Source organism: Penicillium angulare, assembly GCF_028827245.1.
Source record: "Penicillium angulare strain IBT 27051 chromosome Unknown utg000001l_segment0_segment0, whole genome shotgun sequence".
In the NCBI taxonomy this organism is placed as follows: domain Eukaryota; kingdom Fungi; phylum Ascomycota; class Eurotiomycetes; order Eurotiales; family Aspergillaceae; genus Penicillium; species Penicillium angulare.
Genome location: NW_026623160.1, coordinates 1,859,525 through 1,884,785, shown reverse-complemented (window position 1 = coordinate 1,884,785; position 25,261 = coordinate 1,859,525). Strand labels below are relative to the sequence as shown.

At 45.7% G+C, this 25,261-nt stretch overlaps 10 protein-coding genes across 10 annotated transcripts; 4 read left to right on the top strand and 6 right to left on the bottom strand.

Annotated features, from left to right (window-relative positions):
- Positions 1-366: 366 nt before the first annotated feature.
- Positions 367-876, bottom strand: N7478_000668 (antigenic thaumatin domain protein; the record flags this gene model as incomplete). The annotated part of the gene is made up of 1 exon (XM_056916883.1): positions 367-876. The coding sequence occupies one exon, from the start codon at positions 874-876 to the stop codon at positions 367-369; it is 510 nt and encodes a 169-aa protein (XP_056784763.1).
- Positions 877-2,338: 1,462 nt separating this feature from the next.
- On the top strand, positions 2,339-3,003 carry N7478_000667 (uncharacterized protein; the record flags this gene model as incomplete). The annotated part of the gene is made up of 2 exons (XM_056916882.1): positions 2,339-2,442; positions 2,529-3,003. 2 exons carry the CDS (start codon positions 2,339-2,341, stop codon positions 3,001-3,003), a joined length of 579 nt encoding a protein of 192 aa, XP_056784762.1.
- A 1,189-nt stretch (positions 3,004-4,192) lies between these two features.
- Positions 4,193-5,313, bottom strand: N7478_000666 (uncharacterized protein; the record flags this gene model as incomplete). Its single annotated transcript, XM_056916881.1, has 4 exons — positions 4,193-4,291; positions 4,342-4,526; positions 4,592-4,691; positions 4,750-5,313. 4 exons carry the CDS (start codon positions 5,311-5,313, stop codon positions 4,193-4,195), a joined length of 948 nt encoding a protein of 315 aa, XP_056784761.1.
- Positions 5,314-6,738: 1,425 nt separating this feature from the next.
- Positions 6,739-7,049, top strand: N7478_000665 (uncharacterized protein; the record flags this gene model as incomplete). Its single annotated transcript, XM_056916880.1, has 2 exons — positions 6,739-6,805; positions 6,856-7,049. The coding sequence occupies 2 exons, from the start codon at positions 6,739-6,741 to the stop codon at positions 7,047-7,049; spliced, it is 261 nt and encodes an 86-aa protein (XP_056784760.1).
- A 1,161-nt stretch (positions 7,050-8,210) lies between these two features.
- Positions 8,211-8,725, bottom strand: N7478_000664 (uncharacterized protein; the record flags this gene model as incomplete). The annotated part of the gene is made up of 2 exons (XM_056916879.1): positions 8,211-8,570; positions 8,630-8,725. 2 exons carry the CDS (start codon positions 8,723-8,725, stop codon positions 8,211-8,213), a joined length of 456 nt encoding a protein of 151 aa, XP_056784759.1.
- A 2,427-nt stretch (positions 8,726-11,152) lies between these two features.
- On the bottom strand, positions 11,153-12,040 carry N7478_000663 (uncharacterized protein; the record flags this gene model as incomplete). The annotated part of the gene is made up of 1 exon (XM_056916878.1): positions 11,153-12,040. The coding sequence occupies one exon, from the start codon at positions 12,038-12,040 to the stop codon at positions 11,153-11,155; it is 888 nt and encodes a 295-aa protein (XP_056784758.1).
- A 2,014-nt stretch (positions 12,041-14,054) lies between these two features.
- On the top strand, positions 14,055-15,068 carry N7478_000662 (class I SAM-dependent methyltransferase; the record flags this gene model as incomplete). The annotated part of the gene is made up of 1 exon (XM_056916877.1): positions 14,055-15,068. The coding sequence occupies one exon, from the start codon at positions 14,055-14,057 to the stop codon at positions 15,066-15,068; it is 1,014 nt and encodes a 337-aa protein (XP_056784757.1).
- Positions 15,069-15,122: 54 nt separating this feature from the next.
- On the top strand, positions 15,123-15,422 carry N7478_000661 (uncharacterized protein; the record flags this gene model as incomplete). Its single annotated transcript, XM_056916876.1, has 1 exon — positions 15,123-15,422. The coding sequence occupies one exon, from the start codon at positions 15,123-15,125 to the stop codon at positions 15,420-15,422; it is 300 nt and encodes a 99-aa protein (XP_056784756.1).
- Positions 15,423-16,171: 749 nt separating this feature from the next.
- N7478_000660 (uncharacterized protein) lies at positions 16,172-16,615 on the bottom strand (the record flags this gene model as incomplete). Its single annotated transcript, XM_056916875.1, has 2 exons — positions 16,172-16,309; positions 16,358-16,615. The coding sequence occupies 2 exons, from the start codon at positions 16,613-16,615 to the stop codon at positions 16,172-16,174; spliced, it is 396 nt and encodes a 131-aa protein (XP_056784755.1).
- A 6,011-nt stretch (positions 16,616-22,626) lies between these two features.
- On the bottom strand, positions 22,627-22,938 carry N7478_000659 (uncharacterized protein; the record flags this gene model as incomplete). The annotated part of the gene is made up of 1 exon (XM_056916874.1): positions 22,627-22,938. One exon carries the CDS (start codon positions 22,936-22,938, stop codon positions 22,627-22,629), a length of 312 nt encoding a protein of 103 aa, XP_056784754.1.
- Positions 22,939-25,261: the final 2,323 nt, after the last annotated feature.

The following is a 25,261-nucleotide window of genomic DNA, read 5'->3' as shown; positions in this document are numbered from 1 at the left end:
GTAGCGAGGGACCAGGCGGTTAGTGTGAGAGACGTAGGTGTCGAGCAGACACAATGTGGGGAGAATAACCGGTGGTGTACACTTAAAAAGAAGATGGATAAAAACGGATATATATAGTAGAGTACTCAATATTTTGAATCATGCAATTAGAAACCTGCCCCATGCCTTGTACATAAATGCAGAAAGGCTGTCGAAATTACATACAGCATGGTTATCTTGTAGTACATGTATATGACTTTTTGTCTTGCACAGAATTCCAATATAAGTACTTGCCAAGCAAAATACACAATCTCAAAAGGAAACGACTCGCCAAGTTGAGTTGAGTTCAAGAACCGTATTATGCTGTGAGGCTCTGCTTTTTGGCGTTCATCCTGAACAGAGCTCGACATGGAGATTGGTTTCAACGTCGCACCCCTGAGTAGCTTGATTGTCATATGGTTGATAGTACACAAGGTCGCAATGCTGATTGAAAGCCGGACATCTCACAGTCGTACAATCTTTGCGTGAAGGGGAAATTGTTATCCCATAGGGAAGGAAAGGGTTTCCGTTGATATTAGAGAGATCGTAGAAGACACTGTTTTCAGGGAAACAGAGGCTGCCAAGAAAGCATGCGCTATATTCGACTTGAGCCATGTTGCCATGATCAAATTCGGTGGCAATCTTCAATGAATTGCCTGTGCCACTGACTGACTCTCGGAATGGGAGATGCAAAGTCTCGCCTGCCTTTAAGTCTTGTTGCAAGTACGGCATATCAGCTACTCCCAGGACGTGGACAGCGAAATAGCAGTTGTTATGTACGATCAATGAACCTGGCTGTGTATCGGCTTTTGCGAGACGGACGAGAAGCCAGGAAATTGTGATAATGCTTAGCTTCATAGTGTTTCCTTACAGAATCAGCGCTTGGAGCGACAAACCCGATGAAGCTTCACCTACAATTCGGTACTTTGATTCACTATTCAGGGTCTGGAAGATATATGTACATATTATCTGTGGAGGAGATGAGAGTTTAGCTGCTACTTCAAATTGAGTTTCAAACAAATGGCCAAACACACTCTCCAGGGAAACGAGGAGAAACTCAATCAGTTGGAGCTTAGCGCAAGAGGCAGCCAGAATTAAAAGTAGATGGTACTATAGGACGGTCCGCATGTGGCTGATTCCTAATGCACAACGAAAGTAACAGGAAGAAACAGAAAGACGAGTCTTATCGCAGTGGAAAAGAAAATCTACAATCTTGTAACTATATATTTCTTCTGCTGGTCGCACAAGCACAAAAGACTGCATCCAGAAAGGGGTGATAGGACACGCGTTTCATCTGTATCGACTATTTCCTGAGATATACTGTATTCACTTCACATATAGGTGTGCATACGTGTACCGAGTATTACAAATTTTGAAGATTGAATTCTCGTAGTCGACCACCACCTCATTAAGACTAGATGGAACCGATAGACAACACACAGCCCGAATTTACCCATTGTAACATCTTCTACTAGTTCATGGAGGTTACTGTACAAAGTCTATTTGCAAGATGTATAATGTACATATTCATGACCCTCGTAAAAATATAAGAATAAGGAGCCGACGAGCTTCACATGTATCTGCTCCATCGCTGAGAAGACACTCACAATCTCTCTAAGCCTGAGTGGGTAACATACTTTTACTATCTAAATTGCACGTACCCAGGCTCCAGAAGGTACAACAAATGAACCTACAGAGCTCCTGTCCATCTATGATAACCGCCTGATGAGCCTTGGATCACGCTATCATGTGCTAGGTAAGAACAGTGTACTACGGCTCACATCTGAAAGACAGCCAGTCCAGAGTTTTTTTTTGCTATCATTGAGTCGGAACATACTGCAAGCCATATGATATCGTTACCTTTCGTAACGGATTTTCGTAACGGATTTTCGTAACGGATTTTCGTAACGGAGGTTTCGATAGCGGACCGGTTACTAATCAAATTCCGAGCAGTGCTTTTTGAGGAAACAGCAAACAAATTATTTTGTGACTCATTGTTGGCTCGGGTTGATGCTTAAGCGGCATCATGCAACTTGCCCCTGAGTCCGTGAGCGTGTTAATATCACGTGATCCTCGTGGTTATCGCACTCACCTCAGGGGCAGCAAAGTATTGTACATCATTTCCAGTCGCGATTGTTGCAATGGAACGTGCAACTAAACGACGAGCCGTTATTTTGAAAACATAGTAACAGACTATCTACTGGACCATCCAAGTATGTACCGGCTCACCTCGTTCTCACCGCTTGTCTTCTTTCTCCACCCTGGTACGCAGAGAATCACAATATTTTATTATCATTCTCCGCGATCGGGGGTATTCATCATGGAATTTCTCATAACGAGTGCGCCATCGTGGCCAACGGACGATGAGAAGGCTTCTTGTCGTGGAACCGCGATGGCGCCCTGTGGTCTACTGATATGGATGGTGTACTTCCTCATCGTCAATACTACTTTCGTGTTGAAGACGTGGAAAATATGCAGTCGTCCTGAATTCGACCATTTTCGCTGCTCAGCCTCGCTACTCCCTCCATAATCGTCCGCTTCTGGCCAACTGAGCTCCGCCGACGACGTCATTCGCCGCGATGTTACCTGCCGAACCACCTCCTGGGCCCTCCCGAACGAGACCGCGCACATTATACCCGCCGCGCAGAGCGAATGGTGGCAGCGGAACAGCATGCTTCTCTGCTCCAAGTCAATCCCGAGCAAGATGTCGACATTCGATGCGTTGAAAACACTATCCTGCTAAGTCGGGATTTACGTAAGATGTGGGACGACAACAAATTTGCGATTGTGCCAAAGGTGGGAACAAGGGTTGTTCATGTGTTGTGGAATTCATTTCTAGTCGAGATGAAGGAACGATATGACAACCTCGAGTTACAGCCATGGGCTGGATCATCGAAATACTTTTTCCTATGTCGATTAGCCCTATCAGAGTGTGATGAAGATCAAAACGAGGAACAAGACGAAGGAGGCAGACCTTGGAAGTGAAGGTGGTCAAGTGAGGCTCGTGGTGGCCCTGCCTCTGTCATTGAACTCAAGGATGCTACAGTCGGGACTTTGCATGACGGTCAGAACAGTCAGAGTGCTGAGCCGTGTCGAAATCGGCGACGATCCTCAGCAGACGTTCATCTCCCACAGACGCCACCAAGATCAACAAGCCCAACAGGCTATGATAAGGCCAGACGAGAAAATGATCGTATTCGACAATGGAAGGCAAGAAGCCGATCTTCAAAGCTATCGTGCAGGAGACTGTATGCGAGACCTAGAGCTTATCAGATCAGGTGTCTTTTCAGTGCAATTTCGCACATGCTCCCCCCCTGCAGAACATTGATCCCAGTACTGCCTGGGAGAAGCCAAATAATATGACAACCTCGGCGATTGAACGTCGTCAGTAATGCAGTTGCACCATCGAGGCTCAGGCAAGGCTGCTGGAGGTTTTAATCTGTTCGGGGAGTCTTGGAGCGAGGACGCTTGCGGTAAACTGACCTATTTAAATGGCGCATGTAGCGAGACATCGCATCTATTTCCGGACTTTCGCTATGACTGCAAAATGCTATCAGCGACATATACACTAGCAAACGTCTGATATAGGCTAGTACGTACATTGCCATTGCACTCATATGGTATGGACTGAGCAGAGCCCCATGCGGAAACGTTCTTGACAGAGGGATGGTTTCTAGATAGAGCCATTGTGTCAACTTCGTCCCATGTGCATACTATCGTTGGACTGGCATGGCAACACTAATGCTCCGTCATAGGAAAACATTTAGATATTCACTGAGATACAGTCCTCAATAAGTCATCGGCTTTCGATCATATAAACTGGCTAGAAACCGTCTGGTGGGAATCTAGACTGCAGACTCGCACAGCTCTCATGATCACAATAAGGTGCAGCGCTTTCAGTCCCACAAAGAATTTACGCCATGCGTCGAGCTATAGTTGGGTTTTACATAGCATAACGAGGGCAATTCGATCGATATTTTGATTGACTCGCCAAGCACATCCACCCTAGGTAAGAAATCGGCTCCAAAGACCCTTCTGCTTGGAATGTTGATCGGAATGTGTGATCGGATAGAATGAAAAGGCATGTTTTTCACAAAGCAAAAGTCAAATTATTGGATGACACCCTGGATTCAGCTAAGCTGCTAGCGTGGCAGTAAAAAGCCAAGCGGTCGTTTCACGATTGAGGGAACCGGATGTTGTAGTACCCGGTTTTACTTGCAATACTAACCAGCATCTTCAGATCTCCTCCTTTCATCTGCCTGAATATGTCGTCCTGATCACATGTCAGCTGGTCTGCTTCTTTCCACTGCGAGAATCACTCACTCGCAACAGGTCATCCAATGGCACATCCATTAATTTTTCAGGCAGTTCCTGAGCCTGTGTGCTCCACGGGTGCAGAGGATTCATCTTCTTCCGGAGTTCTTTGACAATATCCGACAGGGCAAGTAGTTTCATTGTAACCTTGTTCATATCTGCTGCGCAGATTTCACAACTGTGTTCTACTCCCGCTAGTGCCCGTTTTCATAAGCCTTTATTGCTGGCGTTGACGTTTGGAGATGGGGTTTCCACGTACCGATTCTCACGTCGCCGCCCTCCGTGAACAAAATCGTATCGCTGGCCAGTGAGGCAAGTGCGTATTGGCAATCGCGTAAGTACCGTATGCCAGTGAGGATCTATCGAAAATGCAATTAGAGAATATAGGTCACAGGCCAAGAGCCAAGGGATATATACTGGCCAGATTATGGAGACCATTTCAGCCTCACGGATGGAGCACTTAGATCCTAGGACCTGCGACAGAGACAGCTCGACTGGTTCCCATACCAAGAAAGACGAGCTCCCATACTGGTAACAGTGGAGAAGACGCAAAAAGCTTCGGTGCGAATGGCGATTGATGTTTTCCAGCAGACATCCCGCGACCCCTTCGGCCAAATGCTGAATGTGAACCAGCCGTGCTTTGTTCCCATGGTCTCTAGCGAGATATACGTGGCGTCCAGGAAAGATCTCAATCCCTTTTTCGAAAGCATCCCACGGATCACTGTCCCACATTTGAATTCCAGTACTCGGAGCCTCTGGACGCAATGATGTATTCGCTCGTTGTCGTTTCGAAGTTTTTACTGCGACTAGCGTCGACCCAGGATCTTTCGCGTGCCTTTTGGACACTCTGCTCCCGGGAGCCTGCGATATATTTGCCCAGTTGGGGGTCTCGGGGAAGAAACAAGTCTCAGGTCGGTCTTGCTGAGGCTGATCAAAATCCATGATGTTGCTAAAACCGATTCTTGTGCTTGACTCTGCCATGGTCGTCTTGCGGATATGGTTTTATAAGCGATCATCAAAACGCATCCTATGCTCCATGCGCGAGAAAATTTGCTGTTTGATGCCCCTACCCTGCGGATCTGACGATCCACCAAGTATGGTTATGTTGAGATTCCACTCCACCCCCGGTCTATCCTGTTCAATTCACGGTTCTAAACTGGCGCTAGTAGCCATTTTTGTCACAAATCCTTGAATTCCTCAATAAACACCCGATTGATATGTCTAGTACGCCCAGTGGGGTCAATCTTATGACCATTGATTCAACGTGCAATTGGTCGTTAAATGTTGATAATTCTTCCTGCGACTGAATTGAAGGGGGACTATCAATAACATCAAACTCATTTTATTTTCATTTTATTTTCATTTTACTTTCATTTTACTTTCATTTTACTTTCATTTTACTTTCATTTTACTTTCATGAGACAATTTTCAACCGACATGCAGGCCACAGATTTAGACCAGCTCTTGTTCTAATTGATGCTTTTGTACAGTGGGGTACCCATGATAAAAGATACAGAGAGGGTACTCTTTCTACCGCGCTTTTAGGTAATCTGTGAACCTAATCAGCTCAGGCATCTAAATACCGCAATGGTCACCTTGATGCGGCTGAAGAATATCGATTCCAAAAAAATGTCTACCATAATAAGGAATTGTTCACATCGATGGCGTGGAATGTGTAGCTGCTACCAAATGCCGCCCGGGACGTTACGTAGTCATCTATGTCTTCTGTGGAGGCATTTGGAATCTGCTTTTAGCTCTTACTCAGAAAGTTGATTATATGTGATTAAAGTACGCTTATACTGTAGTAAATCTTACGAAAATTCAGGCACGGATTATGCGGATCCTCACCGCCGATTCCGACTCTTCCATTGGATTATGTCTTACGCAGTGTCTCAAAAGACCTTCGTGTGCCGGTACGGATGCGGCGATGGCAATATCATCTGGTTTCACTGGATATTCACCGGCATGTCAAAGTGGGTGTCTTGCTCTTGCTTTCGGCCCCTCCTTTCATGAACGGGTGGTAAAATAGACTCATATTCCGTTTCTCCTTTATTACGGTTCTCTTATCCTGTTCCAGTGTAGATTCCCCTGTTGGTATCACAACAATAAACCATAATCATCGTTTGCCATCATTGCAGTGGCCTTTCTTATCAGTAGTTTCAAAAATTGTCTGCACCACTATCTATTCTCCAGCCAAGCCTTATTCGTCACTGATGTGGGAGTGAAAATGCTTCATACAGTACATCCCAGGAGCAGCAGATTCGAAAATGTAAGATGTAAAGCACCTCACCTGACATACCGACCTACTCTCATACTTAAACCCAGCCAATTCCGTATGATATTTACCCCTCGGGGTTGAGTATATCACTTAGTTCCACGAACAAATATTGTCCAGTATCAATCAAGATGTCAACACGAACAGATCAAGATGCATTCATTCGTCTGTCATCTTCAAGAACGCGTTTCAAGCAAGGTCAGTGATTCTCACTTATTTCAACATATGCTTTTGGTTCCAAAAATTAGGTCCAGACCCGAACAGTGAAAAATTCTTTCGTACACTTCTGGAGGTACAAGAAGAGTTCTCGAAGCTCGAATTCCAAGTCGCTAAAATGATTAAAGAGCTGGAAGAGATTCATGGTTACACTTCAGGCCTTTACAAGGAATACACACGTGTGGCTTTTGAGCTAGACAGAGCAAAGAACAGCCATAGTCCTTAACAATGGTCCTTAGCAAACTACTCTGAACACCAAAATCGTGGAAAATTGAAGAGGGTTTCAACATGCGACCCGCAAGAGTCACATTGATGATTGATGGATTCTATCGCTCTACTTCTCGAAATAGATGCCAATCAATGAATCTAGCACTTTGAACGCCCACCCGCAAATATGTCACTTCAAATCCTTAAACGTCGGTTTATTTGGTCATTTTATTGATAATTCAAACAACCTAGGATAAGAAACTTAAATGCACACCGTGGAGGGAGGTGAGAACTCGACATCTTTTTACAGAATGAAGCCTGTTGAATTTGGCATATTTTTAGAGCCTTGGGTCTAGTCATGTCAGCATCGATGAAGTTGATTTTCTGCCCAAGGAGCAGAATTTTACTATTAGTTCTATGTATAAAATCTGTCAAATAGTAGAGCCCCCCTCACAATTCGCAACTCCAGGTCCTAGGCGCGGTGGTTTTACATTTTATTTACTACCACTTAGCTACTGTAACAACTGGACTACTCATCATTCATTTACAATCTCTCGATACTGCCTGAAAGTCCAAACCCTATCCTTTGTTTTCCGAATTACCGCCTATCTCCGTCGTCTCTCTTTTCTAAGTGAGAAAATATTCCAAAAAATGTCGGACACACCTGTGTCGTACGCGACTTCTATGCAGCTCGCGCCTTCCCAGTACACTATAATCTTCAAATACTGCACCTCTCAAAACGCTCAATTACTGACTCAAAATCTGTACCAGGGCAATGCTGCAACGACGACCTGCAGCCCTTTATCATTCTGCAATGATGAGTGGGGGGAAACGATTCGCAACTGACAACGCCCACGCCCCAAGGGAAGTGGAACAGTATAATACTGCTGTTCCTCTAACCTTTCTTTTACCGCATTTTCCGCTTCCCACTTTCAACACACTGGATGTCATGACGGCTCCTAGTCCTCCAGTGCCTACTCGCCTGACGCCAAATGGGCCAGCCAATAATTCTTTTGGATTCGTTGACAAAGTCAAGTGTGAAAGAGAGGGCAAATATACATATTTCCTGGTTCAAGTCACAATAAAATATCAGTAGTGTATGTACACGTATTTCATTTGCATTCTTTTTCTCTTTTTACAACACAACTGTGGTGTCTCGGTGTCGCTTTCCAGGATCAGATCATGCCTTCTCTAATCCATGCCCCACTCCGATCCTGTGAATAATGCGATTATTTTCTCTGGGAGAAAATGTATGGTTTCGAAGTTGCGTTTCAAGCCAATCGCAGCGTTCTTCGAGTTTTTTCTTGTCCTGTTCAAGGCTTTCGCAATGATCCTCCAACATCACGACAAGATGTTCGTTCTTCTGGATCCAGTACGGGCATTGAGCGTGCGTGGCTTCCAAGCTATCAAAGTCTCTTTCAACAGTTGAGAGCTTCACTCGGGCATCTTTAAGCTTTGACCGAAGCCTTTCGTTCGCCTCCCAATTGGAATCAATCAAGTAGTCGCATAGCTGATGATCCTCAATCGTTCCGTCGGAGTCCTAGTCAACGTCTCAGTTGAAAGCCGCCGGCCAAACAAATGGGCATATCTTGGTCTTACCGAGATTATTGTGTCAATTATCCGTCGCTTTTTGGACGGGGGTCCAATTTGTTCTTTTTGGTCATCGTCTTGAAGGGACTGGTCTGATGTGGACATCACGCGGGTTATCAAACAGGATGTTCAGCGGACTGCTGTATCCAGGGAATTGAATTGGACCGGAAGCATTTGTAAGGGATCCTTTTGAGCCTTTTAACCCCAATCCTGGTGCACGTGCCTTTCTGTCTTAGAAAAGCCGATCAGATGGTGTGGATCCATGGGAATTCGCTAGCTCCGTTGCAAGGAATTACGCGTCGGCAGAATTAAGATTGGTTATCTCTTTGCCTTTGCTACCATTTGAGAAACCCGATTTAGATGTCTTTCAGGGACCCATTGCGTGTTAATCGATTTGTGTTGATTGACTTTAAGCAGCCATGCTTCGACAAACTTCCCAGAGCCGATCATGTTCTGACTGTGACATGCTGCTTCACTTGCTAGACACGTGCCTCAGTGGGCGAAAGATCCAGTTGCGCTTGTACACCACCGGCCCAAAACGGTCATAATGTGATACCATTTTTTAAAATAAGTGATACTGGCTAAGTGGGTGTGCTGCTTGGGTTAGCACTAGTCTCAAGCCTGCTCTTTCCCACTCGACTTGATCCAAGGGACGTGAAGGGCCTGTAGGATGGAGTTGTGGAGGCATCGCAATACTAGAGTATACTAAAGACCCACTTTACCCCTGCCTCGAGCTTGGCGTGAGCTGATCAAAAATTCGATCACCTTCATCCGTGAGGCCCCACTGGCGAGGATCATTAATAACGCAAAGTTGATCTTAGTGAGACCTTTCACCACCAGGTTCCATGGATCATGATCGGTAGGACACTTGAGTCTTGCCTCATTTGACAATTTCTTGCCATTTCTGGAGTCAGCATCGAGCCCGCGTGCCGAGTTCCGTCTGCAGATGGGGCTTAGCCGACACTAAATTTTCAATAGCGATCATTCTCGTGCTGGCCTCCCATAATTTCATAGATTTTCCATCCAGCCGTTACCACTCCACTTTCCCCTAACGGGACGGTCCTCCCGGTCGGTAACAATGCTCCATATACGAGCACTTATTGGGTAGAGCACAACCTGATACATGTACACTGACAAACTAGATCACACACCTGCGACGCCCTTGGTCAACATGTCGCAGTATCATCAAAATTGGGAGGCTATACAAAGGGTCGAGACAGGAATTAAAAAGAAAGTCGACATAGCCGCAAGAAAAGAAGAAAGAAAAAGAAAAACCAGGTTCTCACAAGACTACATACAGTGTACAGAGTAGTAGCGCTTTATCTATCAATCCCGCCGATATTGAGAAGTTGCTCTGCAGTCTAATACCATCTTCTGGCTCCAGGTGCTAGTCGTGACGCGATACAAACGATAAAAAATCTTCCTAGCCGGAGTGTTCTTGAGTAGTCTCCTGGCTCAGCAGTGACTCTTCGGTCCACCTCACCACATGTTCACCAACATGACTCAGCTTTATGTACCAATCTACCAGAACGTTGGAGGGCACGCTGCAATGTGTAGGTACCATGTTCGGCCACATCAGTTTCACTCTCAATACAGTACTATGACTGGGCGGAGCCCCCGTCGATCCAAACCAAACCTGGCTTACTTCCGCAATTCATCCACTGGTTCACAAACTCTGACCCATGGTTCCGCCATCTTGGACCCGCTAATTTATCCGTAATCGCCCTAAAACTCCACTTCTTCTCGGTTAACGGAGTGCCCTGTGTGCTTTGGGCAACATACACTGAACTATCAGAAACTAAGTCCTTAGTATGTTTTAGGTTCCTTGAGGTGTCATTCCGCTTGGCCATCGATGGGCTGGGCCCCTCCATCACCTGATCGCAGCAATTCCCAATACAGGGAAGGGAGGCTTGTGGTTTGGGAAACGACTCGGGCACCCACCCTACAGTATTGAAGAGTTGTAATTTGTAATTTTCGATTTTCGATCACGTTGTAGTTTCTAAACGGAGCACATCAATGAAAAAGACAAGATGGTTCTCGGCGTGGACGTCCGCGATCACTCCCAGCTGTTTTGTGCAGTATTCTTCACGTTATGGCTTCAGGCTACTCCCTCAGTAAGTTCTCGAATCTGCGTGGACCATCTCTTAGAATGAAATCCTCATGCGTGAAATGCAACGTTGAATATAGTCAAAGAAGTACGATTAACTATGGCTGCTGTCGGCATGAAAGCCAGTAATTCAGTGAAAATGATCCTTCGACCACTGCATATGTCGTACATGGATAAAAGATTTCCCTATAATGGAGCCAGTCATCACTTCTCATTGCTTCACCCATCGACCATTATCACATGCTAATCGGGGAAGCACCCTGGTGCACATCATGCGAAGGAGTAGCCAACAATCCCGATCCTCATGATCTTATTATCATTCCTATAGACTATCGGAGCGCCTGCTCTTCTCAGATTGTACCTATCAGGCTTGCGTTCGTGACAACGGCGACTCGGGAAATTCGTCGACAAAAAGGTCGAGCAAGTCATTGTAGACTCAATTCGCATTCGCGGAGAACATGGCCGGATGGTGACTCAATAGGACAGCCGTCAGGTGTCAATTGGCCACAGAAGGTAGGATTATAAACCGGATTCGCTCGGTCCAGAGTGGCCACATAGCGATTCCGTCCATTACGTTTCCCGTGTGTCACGTAATGAGCGTTGAGATTATCGCGACGAGAAAATTTGCGGTGGCAATCAGGGACCCAACAGACGTGGGGTCTGACTTCCAAATGACTAGTCAGATGGCGAGCAAAAGACTTTCGACGCCTAAAGTAGCTTCTGCACCCAGGGTGACTACATTGGAATTTTTGCTGCTGGGGCATGCTGGACCAAACATTTTCCAAGCCTGCGTGGTGAGGCTCTGCCACGTTGTGAATTGCATAGGAGGGCTCTTGTATATCTTGATGTTGCACCGAGCCCATCACAATTTGACTATTGTACCTTCCAGCTTCCCATGTGTTGGAAGAGTCAAAGTTCCGAGATCCTGTCGAACTGACTGTCGCCAAGAAATTAAGCCCATTGACAAAATCAGCAGACAATGGTGGCGCTGGAGGCAGGTTGAATGAGACCAGCCTAGAACAGCACCCATGATACCTGATAGTGCTTTCAAGTGCGCAAACATCATACCATGGATGAAATGATAAGCTAGAGTCTCGGTGATCGGGGCAAACGGGAAAGTTTTGACCATTCTGCGCAACACATGCAGAGGCTGAATTATCTTGAGAAAACCTCAGCTCCGGACACTCGATGGGACCAGAAAAGCTGATATCTGCATCTGCTCTGTCACAAAGTGTCGAGGCCACTTCCGATAGTACCAGGCTGTGTTCATCGTCGACAGCTGCAAGGGACGACTTGATAACCCCTGGCTCCATCTGGAAAGTGCTTTCCGTGAACGATAATATCGAAGGGCACGTTTGCAGAGGCTAAGAATACAGAACTGGAGAGTTCCGCATGGCATAATAAATAGCCCTGTTCCACTGCAGGATTGAAGTTGGTATCTCAATTCCAATATGTGCGGTCTGAAATCTGAAGTCTAGAGTTCATTGACATATTGGGGATGACACTGAAAGTGATGTTCGTTCAAGATCACCTATGTTGAGTTCAATTGGACTCCAATTGAACAGGCCCCGAACGGAACACGTAATTCTAGTGTTTCGAAATTGATTCGACCTGTGTCATGATAAATGATCATCGAGAATCTTTAGAAGTTTGTTATTTTGGTGGAAGCAGCGGGCTTGTGGAGCCTTTGCAATGAGTTAAATTGTTTGAAGTAAAGCCAGAAACTTCTGGTTCGTTCAAAGTTGATTTTTGAAAGAGTCAATCGTGGTTGCAGATGCTCCATGTATTGGCCTTTCCCTAACTAACTACGACTTGAACAACGCTTCTCTATCAAAGCAGACACACGCATCCGTCATCGCCGTTTGAATCACGCAAGGAAGCGCGAAATATGGTGGAGGATACGGTTCCGCTTCCGCCGCCGAGGAGACGACGGATTACGGAAGAGTGGGCTGGAAGACGAGTCAGTGATTAATACGATGCGGCTTTTTGGCCAGACCGAGAAAGTTTAGTCTTCATGATCCCAGACGAGAGCGGGCGTTCCTGATGGACGCCATCTCCACAGCCGGTGGACGATTGCGATTGCTGCTGTGAGGCCGATGTATGACCCATGTATTCTGCAAATTATCCTATGCTTTACTTTGCACTATGTACCGCAAGACTCACAGTCTTCACATGTTTCGCTTGGCCCCCGTTCGCGCTCAGTCCCGCAATGTGAGAAGAAAAGCAAAAAAGTCCATAGCGCGAGCTTATTGAGTATTCTGGCTGTCTCCCACCACCTTTTGCGACTTTAGTCCTATAGTAGCGGCGAGGGATCATTGGGGTGACGAGAATTGTGCCGATTGAGTTGGTTAGGCTTGACTGTCGAAATTGTCTTTTGGGCTCATCATCACGATGCGAGCGCATGCTCGGAGTCCGGAAGTCCGGAAGTCCGGGAGAATACGTGACGTATCCCATATGTTGATCGACAATTGCGCTTCGACTGTGCGAGCAAGCGTGCATGATGATCTTCGAAGGCATAGAGACACCTTGCTTGGGCGGGCAAACTAGCCCGGCGAGACTTGGTCTGTCAGCTCCGTCTGCCATCCATTTTGGTATTATCTTCATCAGTTGCGACCAACACACATCGCTGTCCTATTCGAGACGTTCGCATGCTTGAATTTGTACCACCACCCACCCCGGTGTAGATGCTCCCGTCCTTAAAGAAAGCCTCTCTTGCCTTCGGCCCGACCGTGTCGTCGATTCTTCGATCCCGACCATTTGCCAACCATTTCCGTTGAGTTCCGGCGGCGATGGTGTGGAAATGAAAGCGAGGATCTTTGACCGAGGGTGTGTATATGAGGTGCGGCTTGTGGGTGCGGCCTGCGAGGCCAGGGCGTCAATTGGGTGAAAATGTAGTGAGTTGTCAGCGAACAGAAGCATACGTTTGTTCTTGCTATTGGAAAAACACAGCAACTGCGATCAGATAAGAAACAAAAAAGTCCTAGTCATAACTCTGACGAGCAGCGGCTCAATACGATGTTTGCAAATAACAGACATAGGGAGTGTTGATCGTGGGCGAGGGTCGGGTCATCACGCCTCGGGTTGGACGGGTTTGTGGGAGACCCCTCAGACGCTCACGATGATTGGCTGCTACTTTACACTATCACCGGGGATTCTCAGCTACATTCCCCGACAAATCACAGCGGGACCGGTGGGAGTGAAAAGGAAAGTATGTGGGGCTAGCCATCAACCCGAGAATGGGTTCCTCTCTCCGCACAATCGTTGACCTTTGCCTGCTGAAATCTGTTTGAAATAGAACTGTAAGTAGTGGTACTGTGCCCTTCAATGATGGCGGGAAACTTTGAGGATATCCACATCGCTGCCGATCCATACCCGCATCACCCCGAATCAGGAGCCTATGAGCCTGAAGACTGGCACTCCGAGACTACGTCGATCGCCTCCAATCTATACAAAGGGTTTATGGAGAATGGCCGACGTTATCAAGCCCTAAGAGGCTCTGGCTACTTTAGCCCTGCCGACGAGAAACAGTTTGAGACGTATGAAATGGGACGTTTCGCCGCCTTGCTCATGAATTCCGCCCGACCGAACCCTTTATTCTGCGCTCCTGTTACGGACCCGAAGCGGGTGCTTGACGTCGGAACGGGGCAAGGTGCATGGGCCATTGACGTTGCTGACATGTTTCCTGACGCTGTTGTTCGGGGTGTCGACCTCTTCCCACCACCAGGGAGTTGGATCCCACCAAACTGTATTTTCGAAGTGGACGACGTATTGCAAACATGGACTTGGCGAGAGAAGTTTGATTTGATCCACCTACGACACGGGATTGGCGCGTTTACACCTGATGAGTGGGACTTCCTATACGGGCAATGTTACGACACCCTGGAACCCGGTGGCTGGTTTGAACAGATCGAAATGAATATTCGGTGCGAGTGTGACGACGATAGTATCGAGGAGGGTAGTGTGCTATGGACTTGGGGGCCACGGTTTTTTGCAGCGGGCGAAAAGCTCGGGAAGTCGCTCGATGTCACGATACCAATGCGTGCGTCTATCGAGAAGGCTGGCTTTGTTGAAATTCACGAAGAGAACAAAAAATGGCCGATCGGCCCTTGGGCGCGGGATAAGTCACTGAAAGAGGCGGGTATAGTTAATATGCAGCACTGGCTGAGCGGAATGGAAGGATATTCAATGTACTTACTCACCAAGTATGGGGATCCGGTGCCGTGGTCCAAAGATGAAGTGCTAGTCTATGTTGCTCAGATGCGGAAGGCACTGACCAACCCCCGCACTCATGCCTATCAGTATGCCAAACGTATATGGGCCAGAAAGCCAGTTGCTAAATAATATCTCCATTTCGCGTGCTAGTCGAGTTGTCCTTTTTTGTCTGCAATAACAAAGATGTGGCGCACTTTGATTCGGTCCTGGGATGGCCACGAAGACTGGAGCATGTCAAGTGGAGCCGATGCCAACGTGCCGTTAGAACCTCTCCAACCCGTTCCATGTGAAAGCCCGCGGTATTTTTGGGCTGTGCGGGCGATGCTCACGAATTCCGGCTCACTAGGCCGTGTGGTCGCTTTCGAAGACGGACTACCCCTTCGACCCTCAGACCTTTTTTCTCAAGCCTCGAGTCAGGCTAGCCCGAAGCGAAATAGTCTGTGGTTATCTGGCTCGCGAGGTCATATTGTGCTGTATTGGTAGTTGTTTACGCTCATGGTCATGGATCATGCACATGTTATTGGCTTATCATCGCAGTGCCCGACCCTTGCGTTTCACCCACAACTCCAATGACCAGGCAGACAGCCGCTGTAAATGGCCAAATAATCTGTTAACAGATGCGCGATCCTCTTTTGTACTATCTGTAGTCTCTACCCTACTCGAATCCTGGGAGTCGTTGAGTCTATGAATGCAGACTTGACTTGTGCTCTAATCCCGCAGTACATTAATCTCCCGAATTTGCTTCCAAGATATTTAGTGAAGCATTACCAGCATATCTGCGGCCTATTTCTCCGATATAAGCCATACAACTATTTTACTACGCTGGGAATCATTTCCCCGGCTTCTTTGCGACAAGGGCGGCTATGTGTCTGAAAGGATCTTGCAGTCAAAGATGCTCTACTGATTCTGAACTAGCTTAGGGATTTTTGTTTTTCATATACATATATATATCGGAATTTCATTTTCATCTTTTTTGGGACTGATGTGCCCGCTCTACTCAGCTGCAGGTCTACAATCTGAGCCTCTTCTCGCTAGCTCGTGGGTTGATGATCGCTGAGGATATCTTCATTTCATCGATGGAGGCCTTTAGGCCGGGGCTATATCATTTAAAAGCACGCATGATGGTTCAACTTCATAATAGCCTTCTGTCATGCTGTATAGGTCAATCAAGATCGTTCGTTCTTCTGCGGTACCTTCCAACACTTTTCGGAATATAAAAGCCATCTCCCGCCTCAACTCCACTCTCGCAACTCTTCAGCCACCTCCCATGATGTCCAAAGTACCAAATACTGGGTCTGCACTTGTCCGTTTCGATACACCGTTCGCTTCGCAACCGTTTTAATAGGTACTTTCTCGCCACTCTCGAGAGACTAGAGCATGTGTCAGAGCTTGGCTTAGTTAGAGAGATCTGTACTCACCTCAGGGCTATCATCAATGATACAGTCCATCATACGTGTATCGTTATCAAGAAGATCTGCTACTTCAAAAACGTCATCGGAGTAATATGAGAGTTTATCGGTGTCGTCAATAACAAATCGTCGGTCCTCGCTCGTCTCGGACGGAACATACTCCGAGTCAAGCTCTGACAGCGAGGTGTCTTGTAAGGGTGACTCGCGGGAAGTTAAGGTTATTCCACTGCAAGAAGATTCGTCGTCGTGCGTGATTTTGACAGACATCTTTGGTTGCGAAAGAGACATACGAAGACACAAGAAATGTAATCTGCCATACGTAAAGGGTGTTCGAAGGCGCGCCTGTCTCGTCTATTTATTGCCAATCGTCCTTTGCCTCGGCACGAATTTTGCGAGGCTGCTTTACAGTTTTCGGATGGTTCGCTTTGGTTTCTCGCCGGGACAACCCTCTCTTTAATGGCCTCTAAGGTTGGATACACCTCATAGTCATATGTCACCTTCTTTGCTGGCCATCTGTATTCAAAATACAGATTTGACCGTTCAGCAGGCTAAGTTTAACCCCAGGGAGTTTAAATCTTTGCTGTCTTCGGCAGATAAAAGGGATACCCCCAAAAGACAATTTATATATACAATTACTTTGATCCAGCCAAGCGTTGCGATAATCTGAGCTGGGCCCTGCTTCTTGAATTGATGAGACCTTGGTGATGAAGATGATTTTGTCAATTTTTGTTTTGATGATGATACTCTGTACTACTACTGTGAGCTTCGTCAAATTCGTTTACGGGAGAATTATGCTAAACCAATTTCAGCTAATGGGCTTCGCTATTCATCCTCCGTTTCAGCCCCCACATAAGGTAAGACCTTCAACAGCAGTGGCCTATAATATTCCCTTGGCATGTCTAACATTCATTAACTAGGAGGTTAAAGACACGCAAGAAAAGATATTATTTCCAGCTGAAAAGAGAGGTTCGTGGTGTACATTTCGAGTGTCTCGTTCCACAATCCATGTTTAACAGAGATTGCTAGTTCGATCTCATTGGGGGCAGCATCGGAGAGCTCGGCACCACTACCACCCAAAATAGAGATATTCAACTGTCCGAGCCCGGTCTCACTTGATGAATATCTGATCGTCTGTTCTCCGGCTCTTGTTCTTGTGATCCTGTGCTTTAAATTTGACTACCTTCCATTCTAATCAGCGTGGTTGACTGTGAAACTGGTGCTCATTATCTCATGAGGTATGTAGTTCTGAATCCATGTGCCAAAGCCTTTGCGCTCGGCTTGGGGTGGAGGACAAATATCCACGTTTACGTCGCGGCCCGCATACATTTCTTAAAAGCCAAAGTTCCGTATCAGTGGTTTCTCAAACAACAATTCATAAAAGGTTTCAAGCTTCAAATCAGAGGAGCGATTATTCATGTCTGCTGTGTAAAGGCCATCAATTAATCTTAAGAACATCTTTGTCTTTGCACACTTTCAAAAAAGACAATGTAGGCTGTCCAATGGAAGAGACGGGAGTTCGGGGAACACCATTGTCCCGTGAATCATTGTCAAATATGATATTAGCCTAGACTGGGCCTGAGGCAGTTTATATTTATGCGGGGTAGGAGCAAACTTCGTACTCGTCTGTATGAAGCATCTGTCTGATTTGGATGTCCTCTTCGCAGTTCCCGCTGTTAGGGTTGCAGCAAATGATCAAAGAAACAAGACACCGTAAAGCCTCAGGTTTGTTCGAATTTTTCATATGGAAAAGGTTTCTTCTCTTTTCGCCAATTTTCCATTCAGCTAGCGCTATGGATTTGCTCTACTGTACAGAAGAATTCGAACTTGGCTTCCATCTTTTACACAGACAATTTGTCTGGGACACTAAAACTAGGCCGAAAATAAAATTGACTATACTTCATTAGGAGAAATTATGGGGCGTGGCCCGGATCCTTGTGCTTTTACTGGATTATCGAGCCCCGCACGTTGTTCTCAAAGTTCTGAATTCAGATTATGGAAGCCAATGCCGGGTTCAACTATAGGGAAATAAGCTGTAATATTAATCCTCGCGTTTCATAATTAAACTCATCTAGATCCAGTCCACTCGTCAACTCCGGGTGAATGGAATCCTCAAACTTCTGTGGCTAGAGAGCTGCTGTCAAAGGAAACTAGATTTTCTCCAATCCCCTGTTCAAGATTTTCAAGAATCTGTGTCGAGGATATCGATTTCAATGAGAGCCAAGCAGCCCTGTTTCCACGACAGCTAGCGGAAAGAGCATGGCCTACTTAGTAGTTTAGTAACCCCGATTCAGCTTCTGTGTAAAATTGAAGGGACATTTGGCTTTAACCATGAGGCCCATGTCTGTTAAATATCTTGAACGAGAAGCATTTATTTGGCCTGCACCCTCACGATCACTACCACTTCGTATTAATATCTTTCCAGGAATGATGTCTTTCCAGTGTATCCAACTTAAGCCCCTCCATGACAGGCCCCTTTAATAGACTTATAAGGTGGACTCACTACTACAGACGTACATGCGTACCCTGGGCTTTTCTTTGTAACATCTTCTCGCTTAGCGGTATTGAGAATGACTTCACAATCGCACCGCGTGAAACAAGAACAGTTGCGAAAACGCAGAAACAATCTTCTTCGGCGCCACAATGATTTTTGGCGTCTTTATTCGATCCGGAGCTGGTTGATTATGGAGATGCCAAATGGGCGGATTTACACCTATCATTCTCATCCCGAAGTTCCCGCTCCGACTGAAGCTGATATGGTAAGAGCTCAAGAATGATAAAACAAACGGATCTCACTGAATGAGATCTAGCGTTCAAAATCAGCTATTCATAAAACACCGGGAGACTACGGTTCATCTACCACAAAGCAACCGATGATCCCGAAATCACCAGTTTCTTCCGTGACGGGGCGCCGCAGTGATATATGGAATATCCTTCATCAATACATTCAGCAATAGAATTCGAAGGCGCGCAAAGACATAATCATGGGCCAACCATTATGCAGGAGCTTTTCTACATACAATTGCATTATCATCGTCATCTTTTAATCATCTTGTTGGCTACTTATTGTTCGACGCTTATGCATAAAGGAGTAGCTTTGTAGCCACGTAAAAACAGGTCGATTTTACCCGCGCACTTTGCTTGTTTCAAAGAACTCGATTAGCTTGGACGTGGGGGTTCCTCCGAACGAAAATGCTTTGCTCAAAAACTCGAACGCTTGGGGAGATAGTCTGAAGCTGACGACTACACCAACGGATTTATTCTCGCCGACATCTGGCATCGTCACTCTTTGAAAATACAATATAAGCACATCACTTAACATCAAACAGTACAGTATATACAAGTTGACATGAGACATGATACATAGTAAACCTACTCTGAAAGCGTCGAGTGAGTTTTCAAAAGTTCAACGGTTGTAGCAGAAGCGAATGCGAGTATACTCACCCGCCCAGAAGGCCTACGTAAAAAGCCTTATTAGAGCAGCACATACGGTCGCAGTAGTCATCGATACTGCTTTTTCATCAGATCACCTGAAAAACACAACTTTCATATTCCACACGTCAATTTGATTTCAATCACTTGCATCGAATGAATCGACGCCCAGACTAGATGAGAAAGTACAGTACCATCACGAGTCACACAAATGAATCTGCCGGTGAGGCCGCTTTATTCTAGCTCAAACGCCATCTCAATGGGAGCTGGCTTCAACTCGTAGAGCGTTTTTATTTTTCTCCTTCTTTTTTTTCTTTTTTTAGAATGAAAGTTCTCTATACATGCTATGCTCTTCATGGTGAAACATCGCCCTCCTCAGCCATGGTTCTAAGTAAGATCCTTCCGCACTCAGAGAGGCCCTATCACGAGTAGACTTCACACTCTCCGTTGACGTAATCAATGGTCGTATTATCGGAACAGTAACATTTTCCACGCGGGGTGGAATTGAAGTCAAGCAGCTTGATGATGCATGCACGATCAGATCCAGGGGAGAGTTTTTCAGTTTTAGTAATATGACCAAGTGACTGATAAGCCGTAGATGCTGGGATCAATCCTTGGGAGCTACATCTTTCTTCATTCCCCGTTGGTATCTCTTCAAGACTTGCGGTTACCATTCCTGCAATTGATGTCGAGATTGAAAGGGTCTGTGTCGTGGTCACCATTGGCACCGTAACAGAGCGAGCAGTAGATGGAGCTTTCCCATGCTCACAAGAACAGTGTTCTACATCCGCGTTTCTTCTCAGCTTCTTTTCGTCGTTTTTGCTGCCTACATGTTTAGAAGATGAAGGAGAAAGGGCCCATGAAAGAGAGAATTGAGTGCAAGTCTCTGAGTCACTCAAACCTATTCAAATTAGTGACCTCTTAACGTACAAGAGCAATTATTGTACTCACAAAGCACAGCTGCCTTTTCGAGAATATTTGCACAGTCTGGAAGGAGTGATGTGGTGCGGGTCTGATTGTTTTGGATGTAATTTACCGAACCATCCAAAGGAGATATCTGTGCCCATTGGTCGAGCAAGTCACAAGTGTTGAAAGCGATAGCCCTCGTGTCAAATGTCCCATGGGCCAAAGCGATTAGCGCTGAAAAGATCAACCCAGACCGGATCATGTCGTATTATAATTTGTGATATTCTTCAATCTCCCGTGGGATTTCACGGTGAAGTCTGCGACGATGATGGCGGAGTTCTTATTGCGAGTCCAGAAAGGCACAATTTGTCTTTTTATAAGCCCAGTGTCTCAACTGCAGAGATCAAAAACTTTGCCGGACTAAGATAAAGTGAACGTTGGTGAAAAGCTTTTTGTACCGCATAGCTTAGCATTACCTCAGCTTCCGTTCGCAGTCCCGTGGAGGTTATTTATCCATCTGGTTTGTAATGCAGGATTATGCAGGTCTTTTGATTTGGACACCGCCGTTTTCATGAGATTTGTGCAAAAGACCATTTTTTGACTCAATCAATTTGCCACCCTATCTTTCGGCTCACATGTTTGGCTGTTGAATCTCTGATTGAATTGCACAGTATTATTTTCGAAGCAATAACAGTGCTGCTATGTATGATTCCTCTACAAATTTATCTCTTCTATAGGCTTTGAATGTATATATACTCTACTGTACTTCTGTGCATTGCTCAAACAAGTGCTCGAGGCTATGATGCATGCTCAACGTGTTCTTGCCTTGACATGTTCTCTGCTACTTCTCACGGTAGGTAGACTTTTCAAGAGTTTAACCCTGGTTCGGGGTGAAACACGAAGCCTCCTACAGTATTGGATAGCTGATATTACAAGAACGCCAAATCTCTTCATGGACATGAAAATGAAAAGGTGAATATTCTAAGGTGTGATCAATATCTCTATCTTAACTCCGTTGGCACTGAGCCGTGCAGATCATCGACTCCCCTGTTTTCTCATACCCTGAGGGTTCATCAAAGAGCATGCTGAACAGTCGCGAGCCCGTAAGCCCTTTTTTTTATCCCACCCATCCGCAAAGCCTGAAGAACGAACTAATACTATAGTCATCGACTAACATACAATGTGACTGGACCACGGGAATTGCTTACGTTAACGCCACTGATGCAAATATTTCCCATCTCAAAGACGAGAAAAATACCAGCTGTATTGCGGCCCCACATACCTGCACACGGGTTGCTTTTCAACAATCTTCGGGCATTTTTCTCTGCAATGATGTGAGTAACTAAGATCTTGGATGCCCTTTGATACCTTTTCTTTGCACTCACGCAAGCTAGAACAATACCCCCATCGTTACGAAATGTGAAAACCTCATACATCCGTCTGAAACTCTCTCGCAACATTGCCGCTTTCAGGACTTCTACACGTTTGGCTTTTTGGTTGGGATGATCAAGAATGATTCGCGGGTCGATGCTCCTTACCATTTAAGGATTGCCGCTGATGGGTGGGAAATGTAGCAGCAGGTAGGAATTGAAGGGCTTTACTCGTGAAATGATTCGTGATACAATTTGCTATTCTTGCTTTGGTGCTTTTACAGAACGTTAGTTACAGGCTCTACAATGTTCGCTAGGCCTGGCATCCATGGAAATGCAAAAGTCTTGTTCTGACACAGCCGTTCTTGGTAAGAGCCAAGTATTAAATGGACATATGTATCATATTTCTCTCGTTAGTCTTGTCGTAGCAAAACTTTTCAATTGTTATTGACAGCCTGAGTTTGATCCCTAAATTTCCTCCGGTATATTTGGCTCGTACTACTTGTCGAGCCCATGACGTTGTCATTATGGTCAACCCACTTATCTCTTTCGGGAGAACATAAAACAGGATTGTCATGGATGAGACTCGTGGGTAGAATACAGATCAGCCAATGCTGAGAGTGCTGCCTGCTCTTGCAATATGAGGCTTTGTGCTAGTTTTCGGAGGCTGCTGGCTACCTCCTGGGCGGCAACAAAGTCTTCAGGGCAGCTTAGAGGTGGGGCGGTGATGCGTTCCAAGTCTTCCACAGCCCGAACCACTGAGTCCTGTAGATATTTGAGGAGACGGTAGCAGGTCCGGTAATATACGTTTTCCCCCTGCTGGCGGCCAATATCGCGCACAATATCAGTAAGCGCCAGCATATCATTTTTTGATTCTGCTTCCATGTCTTCAATCGAGTGCCTTGTTTGTTGAGACCGTTCAGAACTTCTTTTCAGGATGCTTTTCTGTAATCGCTGGAGAAAACTAGACTGTGTTCCACTTTGAAGTGAACTAACAAACTTATAATGGATATAAAGTAAGAATCAGGACTGCAGAAAGCCCCTTCACTCACATATATTGCAATGCAATTTTCTTCCTCGCTGTTAGTGCATTTTTAATGCCGGCCTTTTTAATGTGATGAAGAGAGCCTTGACCGCATTTTTCTACTTATTCAGACTCATTACCCAAAAATTATCGGTCTTCATATAGAAGACATTGGGAAAAGAAAACAAGTCGAATATTGCTCTCCCCAATACAAGACCTTCTCAGAATGGCACGTAAGCTATGTAATAGAATATATTCAATTGACGTATACTTTCGTTTACGTCTTTAAACTATTCAATGCTTGGTCTCACAAGGGTCATATACTGCTATCGCAGAAACTAAGATTGACCCGCAACTATTTGTAGTTAGCAACTTGGCATACAGTAACATTCAAATCCACCACAATAAGAAAAGCCATGGGTCGTTAGCCAAGCGTAGCCGCAATCACCTTCTGTTGGTTCCATTATGTCGCCTCATGCAAATGATTATGAAAGTAGACCAAAGCGACATGATGATGAAGGTGGAAGTGAGATCAAGGTTGCAGACCGATTGACTGCAGTTTCCTGTAAAAAAAGTAGACCGGGGCACAGGGAAGACCTTTCAGCTCTTTTTGTTATTGTCTAATACCGCGCAAACTTGCGAACACAATGATATATCATTTATCAATTCCGTCAAAAATGACAATTGATATAGAACCCCTTTTTGTGACTTCATTAGACACAGAAATCCCTAAGGTGCTCAGAAGTATACTGTGTGATTTTCTCCCCTTCCCACGACTCGACAATTTATTGAGCTGTTGGTTTCAATGATGTCGCTTCCCATCTACCCAGCTTCTAACGTACGTCCCGAAAGAAAAGCAGTGACCCAGTAGACATGTCTCAATCATTTCAAGGCTTAGATGGCAAAACTCAAACCTAGCGGCCTTGTATTTCTATAAAAGAGATATGAAAATCTCTAGAAGCCCGTTTCCTTTGTAGGCTAAAGAGGCCATCCTAACACCTGAACATAGGATGTTGAGCCGCGTGAGCGTCTGGAGGATCGTAACGGCAGTATCACTTACGTTCTCTCTCATACCTTTGTGCATTATATTCAGTGGATGTACGTCTATTGACTCACCATCAAGCTTCTTCTTTTTGAAGGTACTGTAACTAAATATATTTATACCAATCTTGGGAATTATTTCACTAAAGGGAGAACAGGTCGCATTATCAACCCTTCCACACACTCTCGATAACTCAATACCGCGGTCCATATCAATCCCCGGCTCCGACAATCCCCACTTGGGAGAAGAGGCAGAAGCAGAGGTGGCAAAAAATGACGAAAAGGCTGCTAGTTCTGGTGCGACTCGAATTTCGGAAGGTATCCAAGCCGGCACAGGGCAAATATCTAGTCATCTGCAGGACTCTGTCATCAACCTGATCTCTCAGCTGCCCCCATATTACAGTGTCGGCCTAAGAAGTTATTGTGAAGGGAAAAAAGACAATACGGATTATTTGAAATGCTCTCAACCGAGCAACATGTTCTCATTCGACATATTGAGCATATTACAGGCCAGGTCCAGAAGTTTCAAGCAGCTTCTACATATTCCAAGTCGCTTCGACAAAGCACTTGCTGGATATGAAAAAGCTTCACACTTTGCCATTTCCGCTTATCTAACAAGTATCACCACTTCTATTCTAGGGGTCTTTGCTACCCTATTGTGGACAATCCTTGAACGGAGAAAGCGCGGGTCCATGGCCAAGATACGACACTGGGGAACTCTTACGAATCTTGCCATCTCTACAGTGGGTCCTCACACAAGAGAGGTATTGAACATTTGCTAACTAAAGCAGATTACCTGGATCTTTACAATTGCCGGAGCAGCGAGCACTACCATCATTTACTGTCTTATCCAAAGGGCCATTGAAAAAGTGGGTGGCAATGCTACGATTGGAAGTTTAATCGTGGCTGCCTGGTTCGCAGTCTTGCTTTCCGGTGTAGCATGTCTTGCTAGCTTCAACGCAGCAAAGCTCTCATTATGACAGCTATGGTCTCGCGCTGATAGACGCCCTTGGTATGGGCAGACATATTAGAGGGGGAACGTTTGCGAGGTCAAATCGCGACTTGTGGACTTTCAGGAAGCTGCTGATTAGGCTCTTCTGCAGAATGATCCACAATATGGCTACTGGATAGATGTGATTCAAA